The sequence below is a fragment of the Festucalex cinctus genome, chromosome 3, assembly GCF_051991245.1.
Source record: "Festucalex cinctus isolate MCC-2025b chromosome 3, RoL_Fcin_1.0, whole genome shotgun sequence".
Taxonomy (NCBI): domain Eukaryota; kingdom Metazoa; phylum Chordata; class Actinopteri; order Syngnathiformes; family Syngnathidae; genus Festucalex; species Festucalex cinctus.
Window position 1 is genome coordinate 18646456 of NC_135413.1, and position 26424 is coordinate 18672879.

General features: G+C 37.8%; 1 protein-coding gene across 1 annotated transcript in view; it reads right to left on the minus strand.

Annotated features, from left to right (window-relative positions):
* Positions 1–745: 745 nt before the first annotated feature.
* Positions 746–26424, minus strand: part of spon1b (spondin 1b) — a 56741-nt gene continuing 31062 nt past the window's right edge. The window contains exons 7-16 of the mRNA XM_077516390.1: positions 15344–15408; positions 14111–14312; positions 10702–10842; positions 10224–10299; positions 9475–9657; positions 5553–5723; positions 4348–4515; positions 4080–4238; positions 2540–2791; positions 746–2452 (exon numbers count right to left, since the gene is read on the minus strand). Coding sequence (XP_077372516.1) covers positions 2289–2452; positions 2540–2791; positions 4080–4238; positions 4348–4515; positions 5553–5723; positions 9475–9657; positions 10224–10299; positions 10702–10842; positions 14111–14312; positions 15344–15408 — 1581 coding nt within the window. The 3' untranslated portion in view covers positions 746–2288. The remainder of the gene's footprint in view (positions 2453–2539; positions 2792–4079; positions 4239–4347; positions 4516–5552; positions 5724–9474; positions 9658–10223; positions 10300–10701; positions 10843–14110; positions 14313–15343; positions 15409–26424) is intronic.

Sequence of the window (26424 nt, forward strand, 5' to 3'; positions counted from 1 at the left end):
CTCATTGTTAGGTTTAAAAAAAAAAAAAGAAAAAAAAAGAAAAAAGATAACTATTTTCTTGCTGGAAGGTCACAAGTTATGACAGATGCTGGTGTAAATCTGCTATGATTTGGCCGAAATTTTACTCTAGTCTGCCTCAGTGTCAATCCATTGGTTTATGACATAATCAACTAGTGCTGCATCAATGTAATTTGATTTCCTCTTCTTCTTTGAGGACCTTCTTCTCCTCTTTCAGGTCTTCCTGCTTTTCCTCCACCAGTTCCTCTCACCTTCACTCTTCTTCTTCTGACTTATTCCATTTTGGTTGAAAATAGGTGAACTTACCTGCTGCATTTTTGCAGTACTCAAATATGATTGGTTTATCTAACAATAAAACAATCAATTCTGGTCCAACATTTTGCTCCATCAGTGCAAGGTGTTGATATGTAATTATTTTTGCTTTTAGTGTTTATGCAATCATCAAAAAAAAAAAAAAAAAACTTAGCTCGTTTTGTGTTGACAGTAAACGCAACTCTAGTATATGTGCCATCCCCATCTAGTGAAGTAAAAACGTAAGAACACAAAAGGCTCAGAGGAAAATTATGAATTAAATTATGTATGGACAAACTGGTTGTGGGAATACTGAACTAATTTGCTAATTTATGTGGATTTTTGCATCATCATATTGCATTTGTCTCTAGCTATTTGGTTTAGTCGTGTTTGTTCTACTTACATAAAAATTAAAACAGTATAACACCACATTCAATTAGGGACACGTACTTTTGTGTTTTATTGCAAATGTGGTTTCTTACAAAAGAGTCACAAAAGGCAAAAAAAAAAAAAAAAAGGCAACACAAATGTGTGATAGCAAAAATGTGTGCTAGCTGGCAAATCCCCCACAAAATGCCTGCAGTCATAAGAGCTTTGATAGTCACATTTATCATAACAGGAAAAAGATGACAACATAATTTCCTAAGTAATGATAAATAACACTGAATGTTAATATGGTACATCACAATTAAAAAAAAAAAAAAAGCACACTACAAATCTAATCCTAATTAAGGCCAAAACAAATCTTGCAATTAAATTGACAACCCAACATTGTGTACTCTATAATTTGACACATTTGAGTTGTTGTTGTCTTTTCAGAGACTGATAAAGGCAGACTGACTCATTTTAACAATGCAAAGTAAAGCTGGATTTTTAGAAAAGTCAGAACAAAAAAAAAACAAAAAACAAACTGTACATGTAAGTCAGATAGAAATATTGCAGTTTCAATGCTACATCAGCTGATAGGACAGATAAACAGCAGTGACATATATTCTGTGTGTGTACATACATATGACTAAAGTTAACAGTAAAAACACCTCATTTTAAGTAAGGTCAAAACTCTTAGTACATTTGTAACTCAAATGTTGGTTAGATAGCAAATAAACAGTCAATTTATTGGTCTTTCCTGACTCCTTGTGTTTGCATCGTGTTGAAGAAATAATGCACATCCATTTAACTATGACATAGTTTAATGTCTGTTAAATATAAGCAATTGTTCCAATGCTTTAAATGTGCTTGAAACAACAAATCATTGTGAAATCAACACCAAACAAAGTATATATCAGAAAATGTAGTGTAAATTATTACATGACTTTTTGTCATGTTGGAAAATCTGAATGATCACTAGATGAGCAGTATAATTGTTCTCTGTATGTGCTACATATAAAAGTAGTGACGCATTAGCAGAGAAATAAGAGAAGGAAAACTGCTCTGCAAAAGCCATTGAAATCTCTTATTTGAAAATGTAATGGGCTTATAATGATAGTGAAAATAATGTGTTTTGTAATGTGGGATCAGCTGATAACATTTCAAATTACAGTCTGTACTCAATGTTCATCGAAAGATTTAGGTTTGTGAAAAAAAGTTGTGACTATTGAGCAGATATTCATTTTGTTGAGAATTGTTTGAAATCATTCTTATCCCAGTTTTTGATATTCAGTTCTATGTCATGCCCCAGGTGCCAAAACACTCAAAACACAGGAAAGCTACAGTGCTAGTACTCTTGAATAATTCTGTAGTGCTGTAAAGTACAAAAGGAAAAAAAAAATAAAAATCAGCTGTGTCAGCTAAAGGAACACTCAGGCTTCACCTCACCTTCTTCCCTCCAGCCACTTCACTAAATCCAAATAACCAACCACACAACCCACCCTTCACTGCATACACAATATTCTTCCAAAACATTTGTTGACATATTTTTCAGACCCCCATTGAAGCACACAATTATCCTGGTACTTCTCTGCATAATCCAACAGCGCCCCCTAGCAGGGATTAACGTTACAGGCACGTATTTCCTTCCGGTCCTTGCAGTTGCCCGCCAGAGTGCCTTTCGCTCTTTTCTTCTTCAACATGAAACGCTCCTGGATGCCCCCTCCACATGATTTGGTGCAGTCTGTCCAGCCGCTCCACGGCTGCATCCCACAACCTTGAGAGAAAAAGACAAGACTGTTGCATCTCTCGTCACACTCTCAGACGGGCATATTGAGGAGTCATTTAAAAACTCATGACCAACCTGACTGCTCTTCTACCACTGCATCTCTTCCCTGTTTACCTCTTCTTCTCCTCTTGCCTTCACTTCTCTCCTCCTTTGGTTTGGATCGGCACTTGCGGATCTTGCATTTCTTACGCTGAATGGTCTCGGGACAGGAGCTGCCCCCGAACTGCGGCTCCAGTTTGACCATGCGGGTTCGGATGGTGTGTCCTTTACCGCAGGATTTATTGCACTCGGACCATTCCGACCACTCCGAGACCATGCAGTCAATAGCTGGAAGAAATACAAAAAAATGTGTGCACGCACCTTTTCATATTTTGTCACGTTACAACCACACACATACAGGGGTTCATGTATTTTAATGTGACTTAATTTAAATGAAGTGGAACATAATTGTGAAATGGAAAGGCAATTATAATTGAATTTTGTTACATTCAAAAATCTAAAGCAGTGTGCCACACAAAAGTATTCATCCCTCTATCTACCCGGATACCTCAAAATAAAATCCATTACACAGTCAACTACCATTATAAGAGCCCACCTCCACCATCATGGTCTCGGATCTTAGAGAATATTACACCAACAGCAATATGAAGATAAAGGAACACACTAGTCAGATCAGGGATAAAGTTGTGAGAAAGTTGTTCGCTCAAGTTGTAAACATCTCCCGGAATATGCTTGGGTCAGTGAAATGAGATTGGCAAACTGCAAGATCTGCCCTTGCAGATGATGCAGTTGGCCGCGCGTGTAACATGGGCAATTGGAGATCGCCTTGCGCCCATGATTCACACATGTCCATGGAGCACCGAATCTGCTAGTGTGATCAAATCCACCAAATTCACATTACACCACCTGCACCAGTATTTAGACGTGCTTTGTGCCAGTCTAAAACCTAGTTTTAGATCGTCTTGTGGGCCAAATCCAGCCCTCGAACCGTACACTTGCAACACTGCCCAAAGGTCTATAAACTTATGAGCACAACTGTGTCAGGGCATAATAAAAAAAAAATGTAGTCCTTGCCAGGTCTACAAATCAAGTAACTACAAACTAGTGTGAACAACAATGCACATTATTAAATATATTGTGCCATTATTAGTTTAACATCTGAGCATAAACACAGAGGTAGTGTGTAAAAAAAGAAAGTACATCACCTTGATTCAAAAACTTGAAAGCTACCTTTAGTAGCAATATTTTGAAGGAATTGAATGACATCACTCGGTGACGAATGTGTATTGTAAGACAACAAACTCAACACAACTTATAATATCGTCACCTTAAAATATCATGACACTGGTCACCTCTGCTAAAATCAGCTACATCATTAGTTAAAAAAGATCGTTCATTTCTACACCTGAAGTCAAATTATTAATAAATATAATGGTTAATTTTTTTTTGTGCTTAAAAAAATTACATTATTCTAAGAAGTTGAGGTACTGATATTAATAAAAGTACCATGATCAATGGATTACTTTGCTCAAAATAACATTTGAGGCAGAATAAAACAACCCACTGTGAATGGAACAGGATAAGCAAAACTGTTAAATGCAAGTGGGATACTTACGACACTCTGGCAGCATGCACTTCTCAGTCTGCTCCAACTCTTCAGTGCACTCTGCAGGATCCGACTTCAGCATCCTCTGGCGGGTGCGGAGGCCACGCCCACACGTGACGCTACATTCGCTCCAGTCAGACCATGGCGACAACATACATGGGATGGTATCTGCAAACAGTACACACATGCACACATTATTGAAACCATTGAATTGAATTTCAAACTATGTACAGAGTGAGTCCGCCTGTGTAATGTTTATATTGTTTCTGTAACTCACAGCATTCTGGCATCATGCATTTGTCAACTTCAGCCACCTCCGTTTTACACATTGATCCATCAATCGGGGGCATTTTAATCATGCGCTCACGTCTTGTCATGCCCATCCCACAGGACACACTGCATGGATCCCACTCAGCCCACTCAGTCACCACACAGCTGCTGGCTGCTGTAAGAGTGGGGGGGGGAGAGACACTTTATGGCAAAACTCTTATACACCTGACAAAACAGAAACTTTGTGATGACTTTTAAAATTTGTGCACACGATGTAGACAAACCTGAAAGCTGAAAATGATGCCAACAGAAACTACAAAAAGGAAACTTTGTTCTTTTGGGAAGAACAGCATTTGGAAAGTCATTGATGCTTGATGAAAGGGCCCTGCTCACAACCTCATAAACACTGTAGCTTATTCCAAAAGTGCTCTTTATTGAACCAAACTCATCCAATTACAACTTTACGAACCATGCTTTGGGCAGAGTCATCTGGAGCAGAAAACAGCCTAATCCAAACTTTCCACAAAGTTGGAAGACAAGAATTACACTGTACGAGTTAATAGTATGCTCCGTTAAAGTACAGGGTGACTGAACGAAGGGATTTCCTCTTCCTCTTAGAAGGTTGAAATCCTTCTAATGTTGTCCATGTTAACTCATTCACTCCCAGCCATTTTAACAGAAGCAATCCCGTTCGCTCCCGGCTGTTTTACTGAATTTTGACTGATATTGCAAGGCCCACAGAATATTGTGTTCAATTGCTATAAAAGCATGGAACATATCAAAAGAAAGAATAAAATCTCTTCTTTCATCAGGAAAAAAAGTATGTTTCTATCTGTTTCCGTTTTGCAGCAATTAGCATTAGAATAGAGCTAAGTTTCATTAGTTTTCACAAATCTATTTAAAATTGTAAGTAATTGAGCTTTTTTTCTACATGACCCTGGTTGATCTCCTTTGCTCTGCTGTCACCTGCTGGCCGTTTGTGTAATAACCACCATTTCTGCAACCGTTCTTTGCAGTTGAGAGGCTGCATGAAAGCCTTCTGTATGCTCTAGCACAAAAAAACAAAAAAACGTATAAATACATCTTTGGGACACTTAAAACATAAAAAACCAAAACAAAACGTATTTACACGTTATTGCGAGCAAATGAGTTAAATAACAGGAATAGAGAATGCCCAATTCTTCATATACAATAATGTCATGAGAAACTCACAGCATTCTTCATTGACGACACACTTCTCTATCTCCTCCGTGTTGAGTTGGCAGAGCGATCCATCCTCAGGGTACTGTTTAATGTAACGCTCTCTGGACCGCATTCCCATCCCACAGGAAACACTGCAGGCCGACCAGCTTATCCACTCTGACATCATACATGTTGATGGCTCTGCACGTCAAAACAGGAAGTTTTTTAACTCATCTATTTTCTTGCCTAGTGCAAAGCGCAGTCAAACTGTGCGCACAGGTGGAGCTTACTTTATTTGGTTGTGCCATTGTGGGTGTGAACACAGCCAACTAGCTTGTTAGTTAGCTAGCTAGCTTCCCCCCTCCATTCCCTTTAATGCCAGCAAACTAGAGGTGCCCAGTCTTTGACATCACAGAAGCATAAAAAGTCGCTGGAGTACACGCATAAGATCGAAGTGCACAAATTACGAGCAGACCTCCACGGATGGATGACGTCAAGATGGCCAGAGTGACCACAAATACTGTGCTCTCTCTCTGTGTTCTCGGAGACCGCCTTCCATCCCGATTTTCTATGTGTGAACCCACCCCACAGCCACGGATGGCATATTTAATAATATAATACATATGATAATAATAATGTGTTCAACGAATTGATTTCTGCAATGGTTGGCAGCAGTTTGTCTAGGAGCTGACATCAAAGAACATCATTTTGATATATTGTATCTTGAATAAAGGTGCATTTTACCCTTCATAATATCAGTTTTCAGAAATAATGGGTACAACTTTTTGATGGACAGTTAAAAATGCATGTCATGACATCAATCATTATGATTATTCTAATTACACAGGCACAATATAAAATGCTAAAAAGTATGCACGCGTACTTGACACCTACATGCACATGCAAAAATAGCAGCAAATGCAATGCACATTTTTCACCCACGTGAGATTTTCAGATCTTTGAGGTTCTGTTCATTTGCATGAGGATTGCTTGAGGAACCAAACCACTCAAACAAACTGCATTCCATCCCTATTAGCCACTAAAATGTTAGACGAGAGTAAGCCTCAAAGCATCAAATCCCCAATTTAGAGAGGGTGGACATTGTTATGCTCATCCTGCCTTGTTCCCTTGATGTATCCTTGTCATCAGGCACACAGACACCAACAACCCTCTTTGTTTTCATTTGGCATTCGGTGGAAGGGGGACTAGATAATTGCTGCGGCCTCACCAGGTTGTCAGGTATTGTTACATTTATCAGTGAGCCTCTTAGCTCTGCCCCCTTTTTTTAGGTGGGTGGGATAAATTGCTCTGCAATGCAATAATTGTTCTCGTATTTTGAAGCCTTCCATATGAACATAAATTAAATTGGTTCGATGAATGAAATGAAAGTTCGCCATTTGTTTGAAAGTGATCCATCCATTTATGGAAGAGAATCCTTGCATTGGCCGTTTTTATTCAACTGTCTTTCCTTTATATGTTCAATTTATGTAAATCCAAATGGACATTTATGAGGTGTCGTTTGGAACTTACTATTATTAATACAACCTTTACAGGGTGTTCCAAAATGGTTGACCCCATTCTAAATGCCCATATCTCAGAAACTACTTGATGGATCTTAATGAAACTAAATACACTTTATATTGAAAGTCACAAGTTTTATTGGTTAAATTTACAAAGAAAAGTAAAAATATTTGTTGGTTCTATGACAGAGTTTCATAAATGTTCAATATGAGCGCCGCCTGTGACTCTGCACACGTCGAGTCGGTATTCGAGCTTGTGCCAAAAAGGGCCCTTTTCTTGAACTTTTTGGTGCCAAGTCCTAATTTGTTTTGTAGTTGGTGCCTCCTTTGCAAAATTTGTGAAGAAGGCACACTGCACTGTCTTCCGTGACTGAGTCCGAGCATACTCTAATATGCAAAATGCCTTTTCTTTTGAAGTGAACGGCATTTCTTAACCTGAAAAGATAGAAATGCCAAACGGTACACACAAAAACGTGAAACGTTTCTACACAAGCTGTGAAAATTTTAGGTCATTCCAACGAAAATTGTCAAAATTATTGGCCTACGAAATGGGGTCAAAGATTTTGGAACACCCTGTATATCATTAATAGCACCAGTTAGTTGAGGAATCCTAAGTAAGAGACAAAGTGTGCTACTTTGCCTCACATTTATTTGCGCATTTAAAGACACCCCTGTAAATGATATGCACTGTGGTGTTTTCTTCTGAGGGTACCTCATGGTAAAGGAAGCAGCTGAGGGGAAAAAAAAAAAAAAAAAGCTAATCCATCTTTTATTATTCTGTCAAGTAATTAAGGTACTGCCAGCATCAGTGTCTAATTATGGATCGACAGCGTTGTGTGACATTCTCATCATGAACAATCAATTTCTGGAATGAATCCTGACACCTCTTCGAGAGACGTTCACAGAGAGGCCACCTGATTCACCACTGTAGCATCTGTTTATTCAAACTTTATTATAATCGCTCACAAACAAACGTGGCCCCAATTAAATTTTAGGATCAAACAATTCAGCCAAGCAGTAAAAAATAATTAAGGCAGCAGCTTTGTTATTCCACTCTATTCCATTAGTTTAAGCCAAAATAAACACCAAGAGTCACAGACTGTCTCCCTGTCAATACATGATAAATAGATACGCTTTAGTTGGCAACTTGGCATATTCATTTAAGGCTTTTTAATGGCAAAGAAACACAATGCAACTCTGTGAGATCAACACAGGAGAAAGGATACTTTTCTTGGATAATGATGCGCTAAAGTAAACAAGTTCATTAAATAACAGTTTGTGCAGAAGAGCTGTAAGTATCTGTACAAAGTATCTAAAAGTGAGATATTCACCAAATGTATGACCTAAATTACTGCTTTTGGTGGATACTTTGAAGAAATAAAGTTACAGTAAATTACTGTTTTATGTAGAAGTGCTTAAATGGATAAGTTTGCAACTTCATGCGGTTAGATCAATTTGAAGGGGAAGTCATTCCCAAAAATCTTTACAATATTTTCTATGCAGCCCTACTCATCTAAACACAGCATTCTGATTAATATTGCATTTGTGGAATTCGAATAATACGGCAAAATCCACTTTTAAAAAAATCCATCTCAGGGGCGGCCATTTTGCCACTTGCTGTCGGCTGAAAATGATATCGCAATTGCTGCTGCCGTTTTCTGAGTTTGTTCATGTGACCTTCACAAGATGAGCTGTGATTGGTCATAACATGAGCCGAGCAACTGTGATGTCATTTCAGCCAACAGGAAGTGGCAAAATGGCCGCCCCTGAGATGGATAAAGACAAGTGGATTTTGCTCCCAAAAACGTATAAATACGTTGTATTGCATTGTTCCCAAAGATGTATTTATACGTTTTTTTTGTTTTGTTTGTTTGTTTGTTTGTTTTTTAATGTTTGAGCACACAGTATGCCTTAATGTACCTTTGAACTGAAGAGAATGCTTGAGGCAATTGTAGTTATTACAAAAACAGCCAGCAGGTGGCAGCAGAGTATAAGAGATCAACCAGGGCCATTTTGTAAAAAGCTCCTTTCGTCACTGATTTAAATAGATTTGTGAATAATGAAACTTAGCTACATTCTAATGTTAATTGCTGGAAAACGGAAACAGATAGAAATATACTTTTTTTTTCCTGATGAAAGAATAGACTCTAATCTTTCTTTTGGTATATTCCATGTATTTATTTATAGCAATGGAGCACAATATTCTGTGGGCCTTTCAAAATCAGTTGGGAGCAACCGGGGAGCGAAGGGGGCTGCTTCAGTGAAAATGGCTGGGAGTGAATGAGTTAATATTCCACAAACTCAGTATTAATCAGAATCCTATGTTTAGAGTAGTGCATACAACATATCACTGTAAAGATTTTTTGGGGGTTGACTTCCCCTTTAAGTAAGGAAGGGTTATGGTCACCTGGCTTTTGTAGTCGAGAACTCACCTTGCATACTGCACCCAGGGCCCATGCAGGGCTGGAAATCTTGAGTGTGGGGACACGGAACGCTGAGGTCCAGCTGGGCCTTGAGCATCCTCTGCCTCATCCGTCGACCTTTTTCACATGATGTGCTGCTACAGGCCGACCAGGGAGACCAACCAGAGTAGATGCAAGTCTCAGGGGTGTCATCTAGGACAGAAAATCAGGACATTGGCTTGGTGGAGGCCACAAAATGTCTGTTATTTAATCGTACCTGTGAAATATTGCATCTTTAGTCATCACGTTACATCAAATCCAACAGCACAAGTAAACTTTGTGGGTTATTTGTCCCTTCCAGAGATCAACTACAGTTAAACCTCCAGTAAGGCTTAACAAATTGGTTCTGAAGTGTGCTGTAATTGTTGATACTTAGGGTATTTTGACAGAAGCATTTTACAGACATAAGGACCTGCATGGGGTGACTGGGATTTAGGACACCGCAAATATATGTCTGTGCCCCTGCAGGCAATTGCTGCAAATTAAAAATAATATTTTCTTGGGGCCTTGTCAGCCTTTGGCCTTACAAATCATCATCAGTTTGAAGCAACCTGCAGGACCTGTGCAATTGGTAATTGTTTTAACTATTTATGTTTTTATTGTTTTCTCTGTTCCTGTTATGATTCATGTCAGTTTCCTCCCTGGAATTTTCCTAATCTATGCAGCTGTCTGTTTTTGTAGACGATGTTAAAAATATAGGAGTGTGCGCTAATATTTACCTTTCTCCGTTTCCTCCTGACCAATGTCTGCAACAATGTCATCAATGCTGTCTGGCACCACATTACATTGCTCACCCTGTGTAAAAACAAGGAAAATTGCGATAAAACACGAAGAATACCCACATATACCAACACATCATCAAAAGCAAATGACAAGGAATTGATTTCACATGGAGCAGGCCGGTGTTGCTGGTGTAAAAATACCCCGTGATTTGACAAGTTTAACATATTCTAGAAAGCTGTGTGAATTACAACATGAGTGATTCTGTGTGAGGACATACGATTGCATGAATGTCATAATTGTGTTTGTGCATTTAAAGTCCACTGTGAATTTGCATATACATGTTTCTATCAAAAACTACCACGGGTTTTTCTGAATTGATATTTACCTATGTGCACAATATAAACTGATTTGATCTGATTTATTCACTGCTGAAGTAAAAAAAAAAGACAATTTTTATTTTTTATTTTTTTTTACCTTCCTGGCGATACGCTCCACCACTACCCTGGCCACAGGAGTAATCGCTCCCCCCTCAGGGTCATAGAAGGGGCTCTGAGGGTGGTCCAAACTCGTTAAAGGTCGAATTTTCTCTTGGGGAACGATGGGCTTGTTTGGCGACTAAAAAGAAAGTCAAAAAGGAAAGGTGGTCATCTCCTCCCTAAAAAGTTGTTCAACAAATGTTTTTGCTTGTTATCCATTGATGTGTGGAAATAAACCAGGTTGATATGAGTACAGTGGTGCCTTGGAATACAAGATTTTCGAGATACGAGCTTGTATTCGGCCCAATATTTGCTTTGACTTGTGAGCTCAAACTTAAGATACAGCTACATTTGAAAATAAGCAGTGTTTGGGTAAATAGTGAACATTTCATCACAACAAAGGCTTCATGCTGTTTAATGCCACGCCCAGTTCACTATCACACATTTAGAAACACATTGATAAACAGTGATTACACATTCACAAGCATATATTCTCTTCTGTGGAAATGTAATAATATTACAGTATTTTACTGAGTTAGTTGTAGTAGCAGTAGAGTAATAAGTCTACTCTACTTTGTATGGTGTTATACTGCCTCACGGTGGCCAAGGAAGGCACACCTGAGGGAGCAGCACAATCAATTGGGTTGCAATTCTTTAATTCTATTTAATGAAACTATTACTCTGTATTTATAAATCAAAATAATATAGCATGGTATTTGTATTTACAATTAGAATCAGAACAGTTTTTTTTGTTTTTTTTAACCACGTTTAGGGAGAAACAACTGAGCATAACAGATTGCCTCAATTGAATGCCACTTCTTGCTTTGACATATCAAAATAGAGATTCAAAAGGTATTGATGTTTGAAAAGTGTTGGATGAAAACTACTCTAAATGGTTATGTAAAAGCTATATTGCTGTAAACTATGGCGTGTCTAAAAGTGTATTGTATAATGTGTGGAACATGGCGATGATAGTTGCACAAGACTGAACTCTTTACATTATTCTGCGAAAGTTTTATGTCAATACAGCTGTCTCAGACACACATACACTCGGGATCTGTTAAAGACGCAAATGCAGCATTTATGGATGTAGTAGTACTACAGGGATCTGCAATGGATATTGTGTATTCTCAGCAATAACTGATCTCATGAAAAGTTGCTGTTTTGTTATATGGACACTGTCAATTTGTTGTATGTATGTCGTACTTCTCATTAGCAACGAAGATCTTAGGGTATTTAAGTGCTCATCGAAGACGTCCTTGCAAAGTTTAAGTTATGATGACGAGTTTTGACTGACACTGTCAAAGAGGTATTTATATTGCAATGTACAGAAGAATCTCAATTTAACCCTGATGATGGTAATTATACGTGAATGAGATCCGCTCATGCGTAAAATAATATCTTCATCTCTTCCTTCATGGGACATGAGCACACACAGTTATCTTTTGGTCTCTAAACATAATCATATTGGATTTGAAATGAAACGAACAAGATGTGCTTTAACTGCAGACTTTCAGCTGTAAAATTTGAGGGTATTTACATCCAAGGCAGGTAACCACTGTGCGAGTGATAACAGTTTGTGCTTATGCCTCCCAGTTTTTAACGATGGGGGCCAGCGACCTGCATGCTAGATATACATATTTTGCTGAGTCACTTGATACCAAAATGACTGGATTACATGCTATGGTTCCTAAACTGAACCAACTAAAAGTGTTCCAATGTTTCTGGTAACTAGGCTGCTATTTTTCTGAAATGTATTTGGCAACATAATGAAAATAATAAAACAATTTGATGGTTTTCCATGTTTTTGTTTTTTTTAATTCAACATAATGCATAAGCAATATAACCACTTTTTATTTGTTATTTATTTATTTATTTATTTATTCTTTACATATTTATAAGTCAGTCATTCCAAATACGCACTGCATGCATTGGGATGGAGAGGGCGCGACAGATGAGCTTTAGACAGACCAACCACACTCGTCTTTGCATCTGCAAAGTTATGAAGCATAGGGTTGATTTTGAACCTAAATTGAATCAATTGTAGTGATAGTAATGATTCTGCCATGCAGTCGGTGCATTTGTTTTATTCATATTTGTTAACACTATTTTTATTGTAATTTCACACTTCAACACGCACACAAATGTTGTCCACCTCAAACCACAAAACAAAAAAGGAAGGATCCATTAATAACGATAATACATAATTTCTAAATATATTTTACAATATCAAATAAATGCTGGCGGGTCCTAAATGGAGCTACACAGATTTCTGACGGGGGTATAGCTCCTAACCCTGATGTAGCACCATACCTGGTCTATTCTTTCCATAACATTTAAAGGGACACTTTCCCTTGTTAACGTGGTAGCCACATGCATGTCCATACATTTGATGGGCAAATCAACACATGACCAGTCTCTTTCTGTTCATGGCAACACACGACCATTTACTGGTACCATGACGAACTGGAACCAACTGTGGCAATTCTGGAATAAACACTTAAACAGCGACTTTAGAAGGGGTGGACTGGACGGACATTATTTTATGTTTGTTGAATCTGCAGTCCATTGATTGCAGTTCTGTTATACTGAGCTTCCACTATACGTTTATTATTTTAAAAGTAGTTTCCTGTAGTGATAGACGGATATGGCTTTTTCAAGGTCGATACTGATACCGATTATTAGTAGTCAAGGAGAACGATAACCGATATTTCAAGCCGATATTTATTTGCTGTAGAGGAGAAAATATTAGTGTAAAAATTAAAAAGTACTTTTTCTTTTAATTTTAAACAATATTGACAGCTTTGTTTAAAAAATATATTTTAAAAAAATGCAGGGAGTTTCAACATTTTTTTTTTTTTTTTTACTTTTTGTAGGGAATTCCCAGTGTCAGCATCATTATTTATAAAGTGGAAATTGAAATAGATCCATGAATGAAAAGTTCCTGTATTTCACTGTGCAAAAAATGAATGCAAACGTAGCAAATTTGGGGTTTTCAACAGGATTCATAAAAAGTTTCAAAAGATTTTTGCAGAAGGTGAAAAATTATCATAATGTGTTCAAAATACCCGCTTTATTGGCCGTCAGATTGGTCAAAAGGCCGATACCGATATTTGTGAAACTGCCAAATATCGGCACCGATAATCGGCCCGGCAGATAATCGGTCTATCCCTAGTTTCCTGTGAAGTACACCCACCATGCGAATACTCGTGTATATATTTAGAAGGTAATCAACTGAACAGAAACATTCCTTAATATGACTAATTGATGATAGAATATGACAAAAACACTTCAGTGCAAACTCCCATTATCTATTTGGCTATCAATTCTGATTTGTGTTTAAAGCAGCAAGTATCCGATCTGCAAAGTTGTACAAGGCAAATAAAATTGTTATGAAATGAAATTACTTCATATGTGATACCACCGTCAGTGCCGGCATCCCAGGGAATCAGATCTGTCACTAGCCGCTGGACCCAGCCACACTCCTTGGTACATAGGTCCTCTCCTGACAGCCCCACATTCCAGTCAGGACTGGGCCCGAGCATGGTGAGGAAGGACATCAGGTGGCGGGTCTGGTCAACAGAGAACTCAGCCGATGGAGGTGCTCGTCTGGAGCCAAATGAGGAGGGAATTAAACAAAAAAAAAAGAAAGAAAGAAAGGAAGAAGAGACAGCACTATATATGGGACTTCCACCCAATTTTTTTAGTTTTATTTACCACTATAATAAGAATTCTTGACAATGAAATGACATTCTGTGATCGATTGGCAACTCACAGTCAGCTGGGATGGACTCCAGCTTTCAGGCAACCTTCACAAGCTCAAGCAATAGAGAAAACTGATGATGGAATAATTTATTCACATTGAGAAAATTTGTTTGAAACTGCAATTGTTTGATAAATGCTTGCAAATTTAATTAACGTTTTTTTTCCACCCGTGAAAATAATTTAGTTATGCAGCTTCAAAAATACCTAGTACATAATAATTAAGATGTTTAATAGCTAGATGAGTGTTAAATTAACACTCATCTAGCTATTAAACATCCAGACCAGTTTTAATATGTTTTTTTTCAGTGATGGTATGAAAATAAACTATTTTGTCATTGAAAAAACATCAGTTTATGTCTTGAGTAGATTTATCGTGATTATCGTGGACTTATTTTCTAACCAATATATCGATAATCGCAGTATCGTCATGTCGAGAGATAATCGTTATCGTGAGCCTCGTATCGCGTATCGTATCGTATCGTGAGGTACCCAGAGGTTCCCACCCCTAGTGTTAATTGTTAAATACTGCACTGGCAACAGGAGTGAACTATTACTGCCATCAGATAGTCTTTTTACCACCGTGATGTTTTTTAAAAAGTGAGCTGCTATGTTGAGGTTGTTATTGTGTTTTTATTTTTTTTTCTGGCTGCACTCCTGGTTGTGTTATTAGCCTCAACTGTCCCCACATGCTTGCTTCCATGACTCCCAAAACTGACGGCATGAAATTAACTTAAGTAACTTTTTTTGGTGAGTAACTAAAAGATAAGTTATCGAGTGTACAACATTGAGGAGTCCATTGTTTCCTGTATATGCACATCAATTACATATACAAGTAAAAAACTGACAGAAAATACTTGACAGAGTGTAATACTTACAGGTTGAGCGGCTGCCATGCCGGCCACTGAGCTTTGGTTTTAATGACAGTCAGGACTTCATCACCCTAACCAGAAAGGACAAAAACAAAACAGTTTAATTTTAATTCAATGAAGGCCAAACTCATTCCATTTTCCATTGTTTTAAGAATCCAGACAAATTGAATGCAAAAGGATAATGCTGAATATGCTTCATTGTAATAGCCATCATTCCAGTGATGAATTTCGGCACAATGAGACTGAAAACAAATGTGTCTGACAGTGGCTGGTTGAACTGTCAAGGCAAAATAAGAGTCAATGTGCATCTTGTCATCAGACGAGCTTCGGGGCTCTGCGGCTTCTTTGACTTCACATGTCATCCATGCATGAAAAAGCACTGCTTCGTTTAGAAAATGGAATACATTTCAATTAATTGCCTACAGCTATGACATTTAATTACATAAATACTGGTACATCGAAAATATACAGTCAATTACAGAGCAGGCACGAAATTTAGCATAAGCCCATTACATTTAATCTTCTCCTGTCACTCTGTCACATTTGAATCAACAACATCTTCACCTATCATCCTTGTCAAGCTTAAAAGTTTTCTGTTAAATGCACTTGAGCAAAAAACAAAAATGCCCTTTTTATACAATTGCGTTTCTGCTTTAGTTCACCCTTTTGCTAATGATGAACTCCTTCGTTGCTGAGAGACAAAATGTCCTCTGCTTCCTTAATCCAGTTCTAGCCTGACTTCTGTAAAGTGTACTGTATGCCCAAGCACTTTTTCTGGTGTTTGGCAAAAAAAAAAAAAAAAAAAAAAAAAAAAAAAAAAAAACATTAGCTTAGCGATTAGCATCGACTTCTTGAGCTTCTCTGCCAGTGTTGCTACTCATCATTTTAGTGAAAAACGATACTATTTAGAATTAATTCGTTAAAGTAGAGGATCTACACCGCCAGAGGATGTTTTATCAGCACCAGATAGCATTTCGATTCAAATCTGTGAAATAATAGAATGAAATCCGAATGCAGTGGACAATTAAACAGAAACTGCGTTATAATATTTCATTTAATCACTCAAAGCCATGTTTTTTTCAAATTGTATTATTATTATTATTATTATTTATTTTTATTTTTTTTAATTTAACAGCATATATCCCTTCTATATGGGCTTGTCTGACTTGTATGACTCTCATCGCTCTCTGTCTCTGGGTAATTCTTCAAGTAAAGTACATCATAAAAACTTGCTTCACTGTTAAAACACCGGGGAAATAAAAGGTGTTGACATTTATGTGAGGTTATGAATGTTGCGATGTTGGCTGCGGATGACAGATAACTGATCAGAACTGCCGTCTAAGCCGCTCGCTTTCAGGAACAAATTGATAAGGAAGCAAAACCGATTAAGGTGTGCTCTTAATGGCTGCAAATTCTTTGTTTCTGGAGACTGAGGCAAGGACTGGTGTTGAATTATAACACATTTGTGTCTGGGTGAGAAACTCTGTATTAAAACAGCATATTAAAAGATATGACATTCTACTGATGTTTTCTTAAGTAACGTTTATATATAGCCGACACAATCAAGAATCTAAAGGCCATTCAATAATGATTAATGATTTTAAGTATTTTTATGTGAGCAGTTCCACATGTACTATAGTCGACAGGATGGCAAAAGCATATCGGTGTCGGGACAACACTTTATACCCCCAAAATCGTCATTTTTTAGGAGACCGAAGGAGACCTTTTGCAAAGCAAAGAAAACAAGCCATTTTTAACACTTTAGATTGGTCAATGCTTAGTTAAAATGACACCCACGTGTGTGGAATGACAAAAGTATAGATTTTTGAAAAAATATTAAATTTCTCAAATTGTGACTTACAAGGTTTTGGCACGGTGCCAGCGATTTTACAGTTAACTTATTTTACACTATAATGACTCAATCATTGATTTCTGAACATGTGGAGTGGGTTCAGTTGCCATTCGGTGACAGTATGAATGGTTGTGTGACTACACTGCATATGTGCATTGTGGTTGGTTGGAAACCTAACTACTAACTCCTCGTGACCTTAAACATGATAAACAGTAAAGCAAATGGGTATTTGCATTCCTTTATGTTTCTGCAATTTTTTAATCGTGTGCTTGTCTATTACTGGTGCATTTGTCATGTTTCAAATTTTTGCTGGTATTGTTAGGAACATACAGTAGAGCAACTGGAATCCACCTGAAACTGAAAGCCAGACTTCAGCAGTTTAAGGCAGGGGTGTCCAAACTTTTTCCTTTGAGGGTTGCATATTAAAATAATGAAAGGATGCCAGGGCCACTTTGACATTGTGTGACTTAATAACCGAATAAGTCAATCAATTATGAACCGCAGTTATTTTAGCAAGTTTTTAGTTATTTTTAAACACAACAAACAGTTTGGGATTTTTCATGATTTTGTGGTGGCCCACCCCCCGTATCCCATTAGAATAGATCCGCCCCAGCCCTGAGGCAATCTCTACATTCAGAATCAATGGAAGAGTAATAGGTAGCAAAATGACAATTTATAAAGCAGTCTTTACTTGAGGATCTTAGTTCATCATTAATGTGATATGTTCACAAATCAGACATTGACAGCGGAATATGGAGGAAAACTTTTTTTTTTTTTTTATTCTGGAACTGAAATATATAACTTCATTAATTAAATTACAAAGAGAAATATTTTTATTTTAGTTTGAAATAGTTTATTTGCATATCTAGAAAAGCAGGCTGTGTCAAAAGTTATTGTATATGCTGTGGGCCCCGAGAAAATGGCCGCCGGGCCATAATTTGGACACCTCTGGTTTAAAGCCAACTGCTGCATCCCATTGATTTAAGTATGTTATAAATATATATCTATGAGTGATGAAAAAAAATGTCATAGAATAACTTTTTAAAAATGTGCATACCAACGACAAAGAGAAAACTAAAGTGACAAAAGAAGTCAACAGAGAAAGTATGTGAGGAAACATTTTGTGGAAGAGTGAGCAGGTGAAGTGAGAGGAGGCAACTTGGGAGAAAGTTGCAGTAATTGCTTTGACATTGTGCTGAGACAAGATTTAACTCCGTTAAGAAGAGTCATGAATTCCATGCCCTTGGCCCTGTCACGAGTATAAAGTCACTTTGCGACGGGATTTTTGTTTTATATCCACTTGGAAAAAGAGGGGCACACTGCAGCCACATTTCACATTTGCACACAGGAAAAGTTATGAGGACTGGTGCAAGAAGCTTTAAGGTGTTATGACAAACAAGAAGGGCTGCAGAAGAAACATATTATCTGTCACAGGGTGTGGGCTGATGTAGTCTGTTCAGGGTAACCAGGCATGACATGTTTATCCTTCCAGGAAGACAGTAAAACAACTTGGAGAGAAAAGTCACAGGTGTTTATTGCAACACATTACATTAGAAAGACTGTACCAGCTGTATATCACTTGACCTCACCTTTCATTTTCAAAAAATTGTGGAATCTTTTTTCAGTTCTTACCAGTTAACTCATTTGCTCCCAATAACGTGTAAATACGTTTTTTTTATGTTCTAAGTGTCGCAAAGACGTATTTCTACGTTTTTTTTCTTTGTTTTTTTTTTTTTTAATGCAAAAGCATACAGAAGGCTTTGATGCGGCCTCTCAACTGCAAAGAACGGCCGCAGAAATAGTAGTTATTACACAAACGGCCAGCAGGTGGCAGCGGAGCAAAGGAGATCAACCAGGGTCATGTAGAAAAAAAGCTCAATTACTTTTACTTTACTATTTTGAATAGATTTGTGAAAACTGATGAAACTTAGCTCTCTTCTAATACTAATTTCTGCAAAACGGAAACAGATAGAAATATACTTTTTTTTCCTGTTGAAAGAAGAGACTTTAATCTTTCTTTTGATAGGTTCCATGCTTTTATAGCCATAGAACACAATATTCTGTGGGCCTTGCAAAATCAGTCAAAACCCAGTAATACAGGTAGTGTGGAATCACAATCACCGAGTGACTAACTAGCTTTCTCCGAAAAGTCAGTCAGGTTAGGATTCATCTCCCCCTAGTAGAGGAAAACTGATTAGGTGGATATGTTTAACGGACAGCTGCTAGTAATGTTCATCTGGTATGTCATCAGTAAATCAATATATGGTGATCTCTTATCCCACCTCTCTCTCTCTCTCTCTCTCTCTCTCTCTCTAGCTAGAGGTTCAGTTCAAATGAATACAATATATCTTGTTGGTGAGAGGCCATTGTGATCTACAGCCTTAGTATATTATAATGCCTCAACTGCAGGCAGAAGTTTGAGCTGCCTTAGTATACTATAGTAGTTTAACTGCTGGCGGAACTTTGAACTACTTCCTTAGAGACCCAGGGTAATTATCTTGTCACGGGCCTTCCTCGGTGTGCTGAACACAGTGGGATGATGGACACAAACTATAACTGGCTTCTGAGTAGCTAATGAAGAGGGATGGGGACATGTGTCAAGAAGCTGTCATGCTGTTAATGTCACATACTGAGGTTGAGATGAGGGGCTTGTTTATAACCTTAACCCTTATTCAATGTCATCATGACAGGAAACGCTATTGTAATAAATTAAAAAAGAAAAAAAAGAAAAAAGCTATACGGTAACAAAAGGAAAGCTAATAGGGAGGTACTCTGTAAGGTAGAACATCTCAGTTAGTTTTTGTTACGCCCCCCCAAAGAGGAAGAAAAATTTTAATGCTCCCACCAATTTTCTGCCACGACTATAAATAGTATCATTAGTCGATAAAAATTTCCCTCAGTATGCCTCTGCAGTGAAACTAATACTCCTTGTGCGCTCTCTGACAATGAACGCGCCACTGCCACCTACTGAAGTACATGTGCAATTACACTTTATTTGAGTACAGCAATAAAATAAAATAAAAAAAAATAAAATAAAAAAAAAAGGTTTCACATTGCAGTTTGGGAGTCGATATTCACACTTTGCACCTTATTAAAACACAATGAATAGCAAAACTGCAGAAACGGTCCAAAAAAAGCTTTGCTGGGCTGGACACACTCATTTTAACGGGCTTACATCACCTACGCCAGGAAGTACGGTAAGACGTCGCGAAGGGTGACCAGACGTCTCGTTTTGGCCGGGACTGTCCTAATTTTACGTCTTGGGTCCCGGGTCCCGGGTCCCAGCGGATTTTGCCAAATTCATTGTTTTGTCCCATTCTTAACGCAGGTCCTTTCATATGGCATCCTGTAATTTGCCATATGTATGTCAATCACACAGTTGTCTCAGCAATTCATATGTTAAACCATGTTTTGTCTTTTAAACACACTATTTAAAAAGTGCTAAGGTATGAAATGGTATTTCAAATTGAGTATATTTTGGAAGGATTAGTTTCAGAGGGAAAGGGCTATCAAATGTAATAAATAAATGGGAAGTTAAGCACTGTAATATTGTTTAACCAACCAAGCAACACTCTTTTAACACTCTCTTAACTTAATACGAATGAAAATCGATTTAAAAAAAAAAAAAGAAGAAGAAGGTGCACAACACCAGATAAAGAGAGTACAAGTCACATACAGCTTCTCACAAACACAAACAGGATCTCTTATAGGTAGTCTACACTACAGTATTTGTAGTCAGTCTTCACATTATGGACATTTTCTACCTTATATCACCCATTCTATTAATTTTACTTTGCAAGCCATGACTCTTGCTGTTTCTTGCTCTTTTTTTTTTTTTTTTTACATGTTTTTTCTTCTACCTTGTATTCTTGGTTGCTTTTTCTGCATACATGTGCACTTACACCACCTCTCTAAATCCATGTCCAAACTTGGCCCTCCCAAACAGAGATGGGAAGTAACAAAGTGCAAATAATTTGTTACTGTACTTCAGTAGTTTTTTTTCCCATTACTTAGTAATTCAGAGAGCATTTATTATTTTTTTTAGAATACTTTTTACTTGTATCCGTTACATTTTAAAAACAGTATCTGTACTTTGTACTCGTTACATTTTCAAAACGGGGGTCGTTACTCGTTACGTTTGTTTTACATGCATGACTATGATAAAAAAAAAAAAAAAAAAGAGAGATAAGGCCTAGCGCAAAAGCTGTCCACAATATTCCTGGCTTGGCCAATCATATGACACACGGTCCCCGGCATCCATCCCCGCTTGTGATAGGCTCTATCTCAAGCTATCAGATGACGCGAGAAGACGCGATGCTCCCCTTAGTTCCTGCCACTTCTACAGATGATGATTAAGGTGAGAAGAAGCAACATGCGTGACAATGTGGACTCGACTCAGAAGGCGGTAGCGAGTCAGCTGGCCACCCAGTCCGCCCACCCATGGCCTTAACTGTTCACATTGGTCGACTCGAAGAACGATTTATTGCGAATGCATTGTGTCCTGTGTAAACCTAAAGTCCGCAAGCTAGCGGCCCACAAGAATTCCCTATCCAATCTGGAAAAAATCATATTGAGGTAAGGTACAGTAAAGCTAAATAATCATTATGCTTTCGGTAGCTTGGCCCTGGTTAATGACAAGCACTTGTGATGATTTTTTAACTCCTCTAAATGGCTTTCTTGGTTGATGCAATGAAAACTTAATTTCCAATGCATCTTTAAACCAAGACCACCATCTAGAGGAGTAAAAAAAATAAATAAATACAGCAAGGGCTTCATGAAGTGATGTAGTCAGTTTTAAGAGTTGAAGTGATGATCTTTTAAATTTATGGTCTTCAAATTATAAGACACGAGGAAACATCGGGTAAAAATGTTTTTTACTTTTACTCAAGCACATTTTACAGCACGTACTTTTTTTACTTTTACTTTTGAGTAATTATTTGAATGAGCACTTTTACTTTTACCAAAGTCATTTTTTATACAAGTAATTGTAGTCATATTGAAGTGCAAAATGTCAGTACTTTTGACATCTCTGTTGCAAATCAAGGCTTACCTCAATTACTGATGCAAATAGTCTATTTTAGTCTGTTTCACCCAGTCAGCAATTCGTATTGTCATCATAGGCAAGCTAGCAAAATTCTAAAGATTATGCATTGACTTTCAAGCTACCACTTAAAAGAGTTGTATAAGCAAAAAGATATATGCTTTCATGTTCAACAGTAAAAAAAAAAAAAAATCATATGCAGCAGGCATACGGCGATACATTTGTTGTTGCCTTGGTTCTGTACATGGTATGTCTTTAAAACCAGAGAGGGTTTATCCTGGCTGACAGTCTTCAACCTCGCTTGATTTGCTCACTTGTCTCCTTTCTGTATCCAATTAGAGTCAATTGCGAGACACTGCCTGTCACAAGTGCTCTTCAATTCCCCCCAAAGAATTGATGGATTTTGCAGGGGTGTATGTGTATGGGAGACGACGTGTGCATGTTTTGAATGTCATCACTTCAGCTCACCACTTCCAGAAACTGTATACAGTACACTTTCCCACAAACCATTATGCTTACAATATGATACTTTCAAGTGGTCTCAAATCATACGCACACACTTTACCAGGCTGGAGAGTTTGTCATTTCCCACCCAACTCTTTATCTCTGAGATGAGTGACAGTAAATCCAAATATAGCCCATCTGACAGCACCCCTCAGAGTAGCCTGTTTGATGACCAGCTCAACAAACACTTCAATGCATTTTTATTGAAGTCAATTTGTGATGGATTGACCTTAAATTTGGCATACAGCATACATCCATTCTAGTTTGCTGTTATGCTTGATGGGATAGAAAATTAACAATCTGTGATAAAATGTTATCCATCTTATAAAAATCCTTCTTGACAAGTAGTGCTAAAAAAACAACAACCGCGTATTTTGGTAAATAAACATGAGGCTCATTATTTTGGAAGGTACCGCGAGGTTGCAGAATACCTCAGCAAAGAGACACACACTGTGTACTCAAAACAAGTAATTATCTCCTGTGAGTGATTTCATCCTAGAGAAATCACACAGAATCGCCTGCAGTACCTTGCCCGCTCTCGCAAGTTTAATAACCCCTTTCATATTCATATTAAGACATGTTCACTTGTGTAACAAGAATTTGCCGCAGTGATAACCACAGGCATCAACCAGCAACATCTGCAGTTTTACCTTTTCTTTCATTGATGTTAAAATGACAGTGAACATCAAGTATCAGTAAATTGTTGTGACTGCTACAATCAGCGAGTTGATACTGAATGATTACTTTTACTCATTTTTGCTGCAGGTTAAAAAAAAAAAAGCGAAATCAAGCACACAATAATCACATTTTAAAATGTCCATTGACAAATTGTATCTTTTGCTAACTACCAAACAAGCAGTGTGGGGGAAATAAAAAACAAAACAAAAAAAAACAAAATAATCTATCAATCACTCAAACTGATACACTTGCTCATCCAATCACATTTAGACACCTTTGTGGCCTCACAGATTGCCGGAACTTGTAAAACTTTCACATCAATTCACCTATACGACACAACTGTAATGTTGCTACTTGTACAAACCTGCAGACATACTACTTGGATGCAAGTTTACTTTACAGTATATCTTTTCAAGGAATAGTTCACTTCTAATTTCTGGATGGCTGCACTTTTGAAAGCAGGCAAGAGAAGATTATTTATTCATTCTCCACACAGGTGCAGGTGAATGTGTGCCATACTCAATCACTTGTTTTTGTTACCACCAGTCACAAAAGGTCGCTGTCTCTCTATCGGAATTGGAATAATATAAAATTATTTGGTACGCACATTCAGAACAGTTTATCTTATGTCAGGATGCAAAGAACACAATTATTGAAAATGTAGCAGCTGGTTGCTGTAGCCTTGTTTTGTATACAATGGACAATGGACTTCAATTCAATAGCTCGTGGAAGATGGCATAATACTGGATGCATACTAGGCTTGAAGCTAGAAAACCTTGATCCTCGGATCATTGGGACATGCAAACTCCTAACCATGCACGATATGGTGGGGAGGGCTGCAGTCTACATCAGTTTGTTCATTGAGGGAATTACGGACTGTGGAACTAAGAAAGGATGTATTAATTTACAAAAACAAACTTCTTTATTGTTGACTTTGTGAACATAATATGTCCCAGTAGCTCTGACAAGTTTAAATAAGCACGTCTCACAACAGGTGTTTTGTCTCTGACTAATTTAGTGTCGTCAGGTTCGTCTAGCTGTCGTCTATTGTCTCCATCTGTCTGTGTCAGTGTTACGCCATCAATACAGTGTTCTCCCACCATATAACGGTTCATCATCGGCACCCTCTCTTTCGAGGTGCTTAAGCAATCTGTCTTTTTGGGTTTGCTAATACTTACTGCAAAGACCTTGTATGTGGGAAAGGAGAGCCACAGTTTCTGATGCACTTCCAAGTTCCTCTTTATTGAACAATAGGAGAGCATGCTTGTGCAACCCCCTGCATAGTCTTTAGTTTGCATACACATATAACATGTTCTTGGTCAATTTTTACTTTGACCCACACCGACACTATCCTCATAATATTTGTGTATATCAAATTATTAACTGCAGATATTTTCAAAATGTATTTAAAAAAAAATGGAGGTCAGTGCAGGGAGAGGCACAGAGGCTTTTCCTCAAGCCTCAGTCCACACATCACTACATCTTACTGCTCCTGTGGATAGTTGGGATTCTCTCCCAAATTGGAGATTACTGGCCCAAGTCGACTCCCCACCTTTACAGCAGCCACTTAGTTCTTCACCCAGAACATATGCTCCAAAGAACTGCAAAGACTCGAGGGAAATGTTAACTCTTGTTAAGAAATAAAAAACTGGAGGAAAAAACTTAGGGGTATTCTTTAAAATGTGATGATAATCTTGCAAGAGTATTTCTTTGTATGTAATCACACATTTTCAATCCACTGTGCTTGAGGTGCAATTCGTGTCTACACTCCATAATAAAGCTGTTGAAAAAGACTGAAGCAGTTTTGCAGTACCTAATAGCCACAAAGAGGCAGAGGCAGCCAAGAGAGGAGTTAGGAAAGTCTGTCAGCCTCTAATGTCTGCACATAACAGTCTAAACCCAAACTGACAGGCACAAACCACACTGCCAGCACTCCATTGTTCCTTTGCAATTGGCCAAAACACACCTTTCTATGGCATGAGAGAGAGAGAGAAAGTGATAGAGTGGTGTACAGGGAGAGCCAGACAAACCAACACATGACCAGAACATATCACAATATATCCAGTTAGTGTTGTTTATACTGAATTATCTTGAGCTACACCACACAGCTTAAGAGACTCAGTGCGATTTTTATTCTCCCCATTTCATGGTGTTCCCTTTGGTATACAACAAGGAAAATAATAAAACACGAATAATCAAAGTTAGATTGCAACAGACAATGTAAGGTTTATTTGATTCCATGTTTTACTGCCTGGTGTTTTCACTTTCTGTACAAGTGTGTAGTTGTTTATCTGTATTTTGGGTATGTGCATGTAAGTAAATTCAGGGGTTCAGTAAATGTGAGCAGAGTCATCTCAGATATGGGCCACTTGAATATGGGTTAATCATTTATTGGATACAGGCAAATCAGAAGATCTGCAGTGTCAATCCAGTCTGCCAAAAATTGCAAGACTGTGGAGCAGGTTGAGGACTGTGACTGATGGTTGACCTCCGTTATTTTGACATTTTGTGTTAAATATTTAAAACAAATGAACACAAGAAACTGACAGGAATGAATGGACATATGTAAGACTTTCAAATTACCATTGCAGAAGCTCAAAATGTTGAAATAATCAATATTATGACAGGGAGCAGAAGTCACCTTGAAACAATAAACACTTGTGGGACCTCTTGGGTTAAACGTGGGCAAAAACATGCACCAGGTGTACACTTGGAGTTGGATCAAATGCCCAAATGTTGGTGTGAGAATGTTTCTGTTCTGCTCTAATAAAAGCCAGCTGTCTGTGTCTAGACGGCTGGTCAACATGGTGCGACTATTTCGCCACCAGGAGAGAGTTGAAAGCAAACCATCCAGATGTGATTTAAAGAGTCGATGTACAAGTTCCGACTAAAAGATTCTGACAGCACTTTTTGCTCATTATAATACTGTGCGTTGACAAATCTTTTACAAAACCAAAGCATCAACTTTCAACCTTTATTCTTCTGCACTGTGGAATTTGAATCCATTCCTGA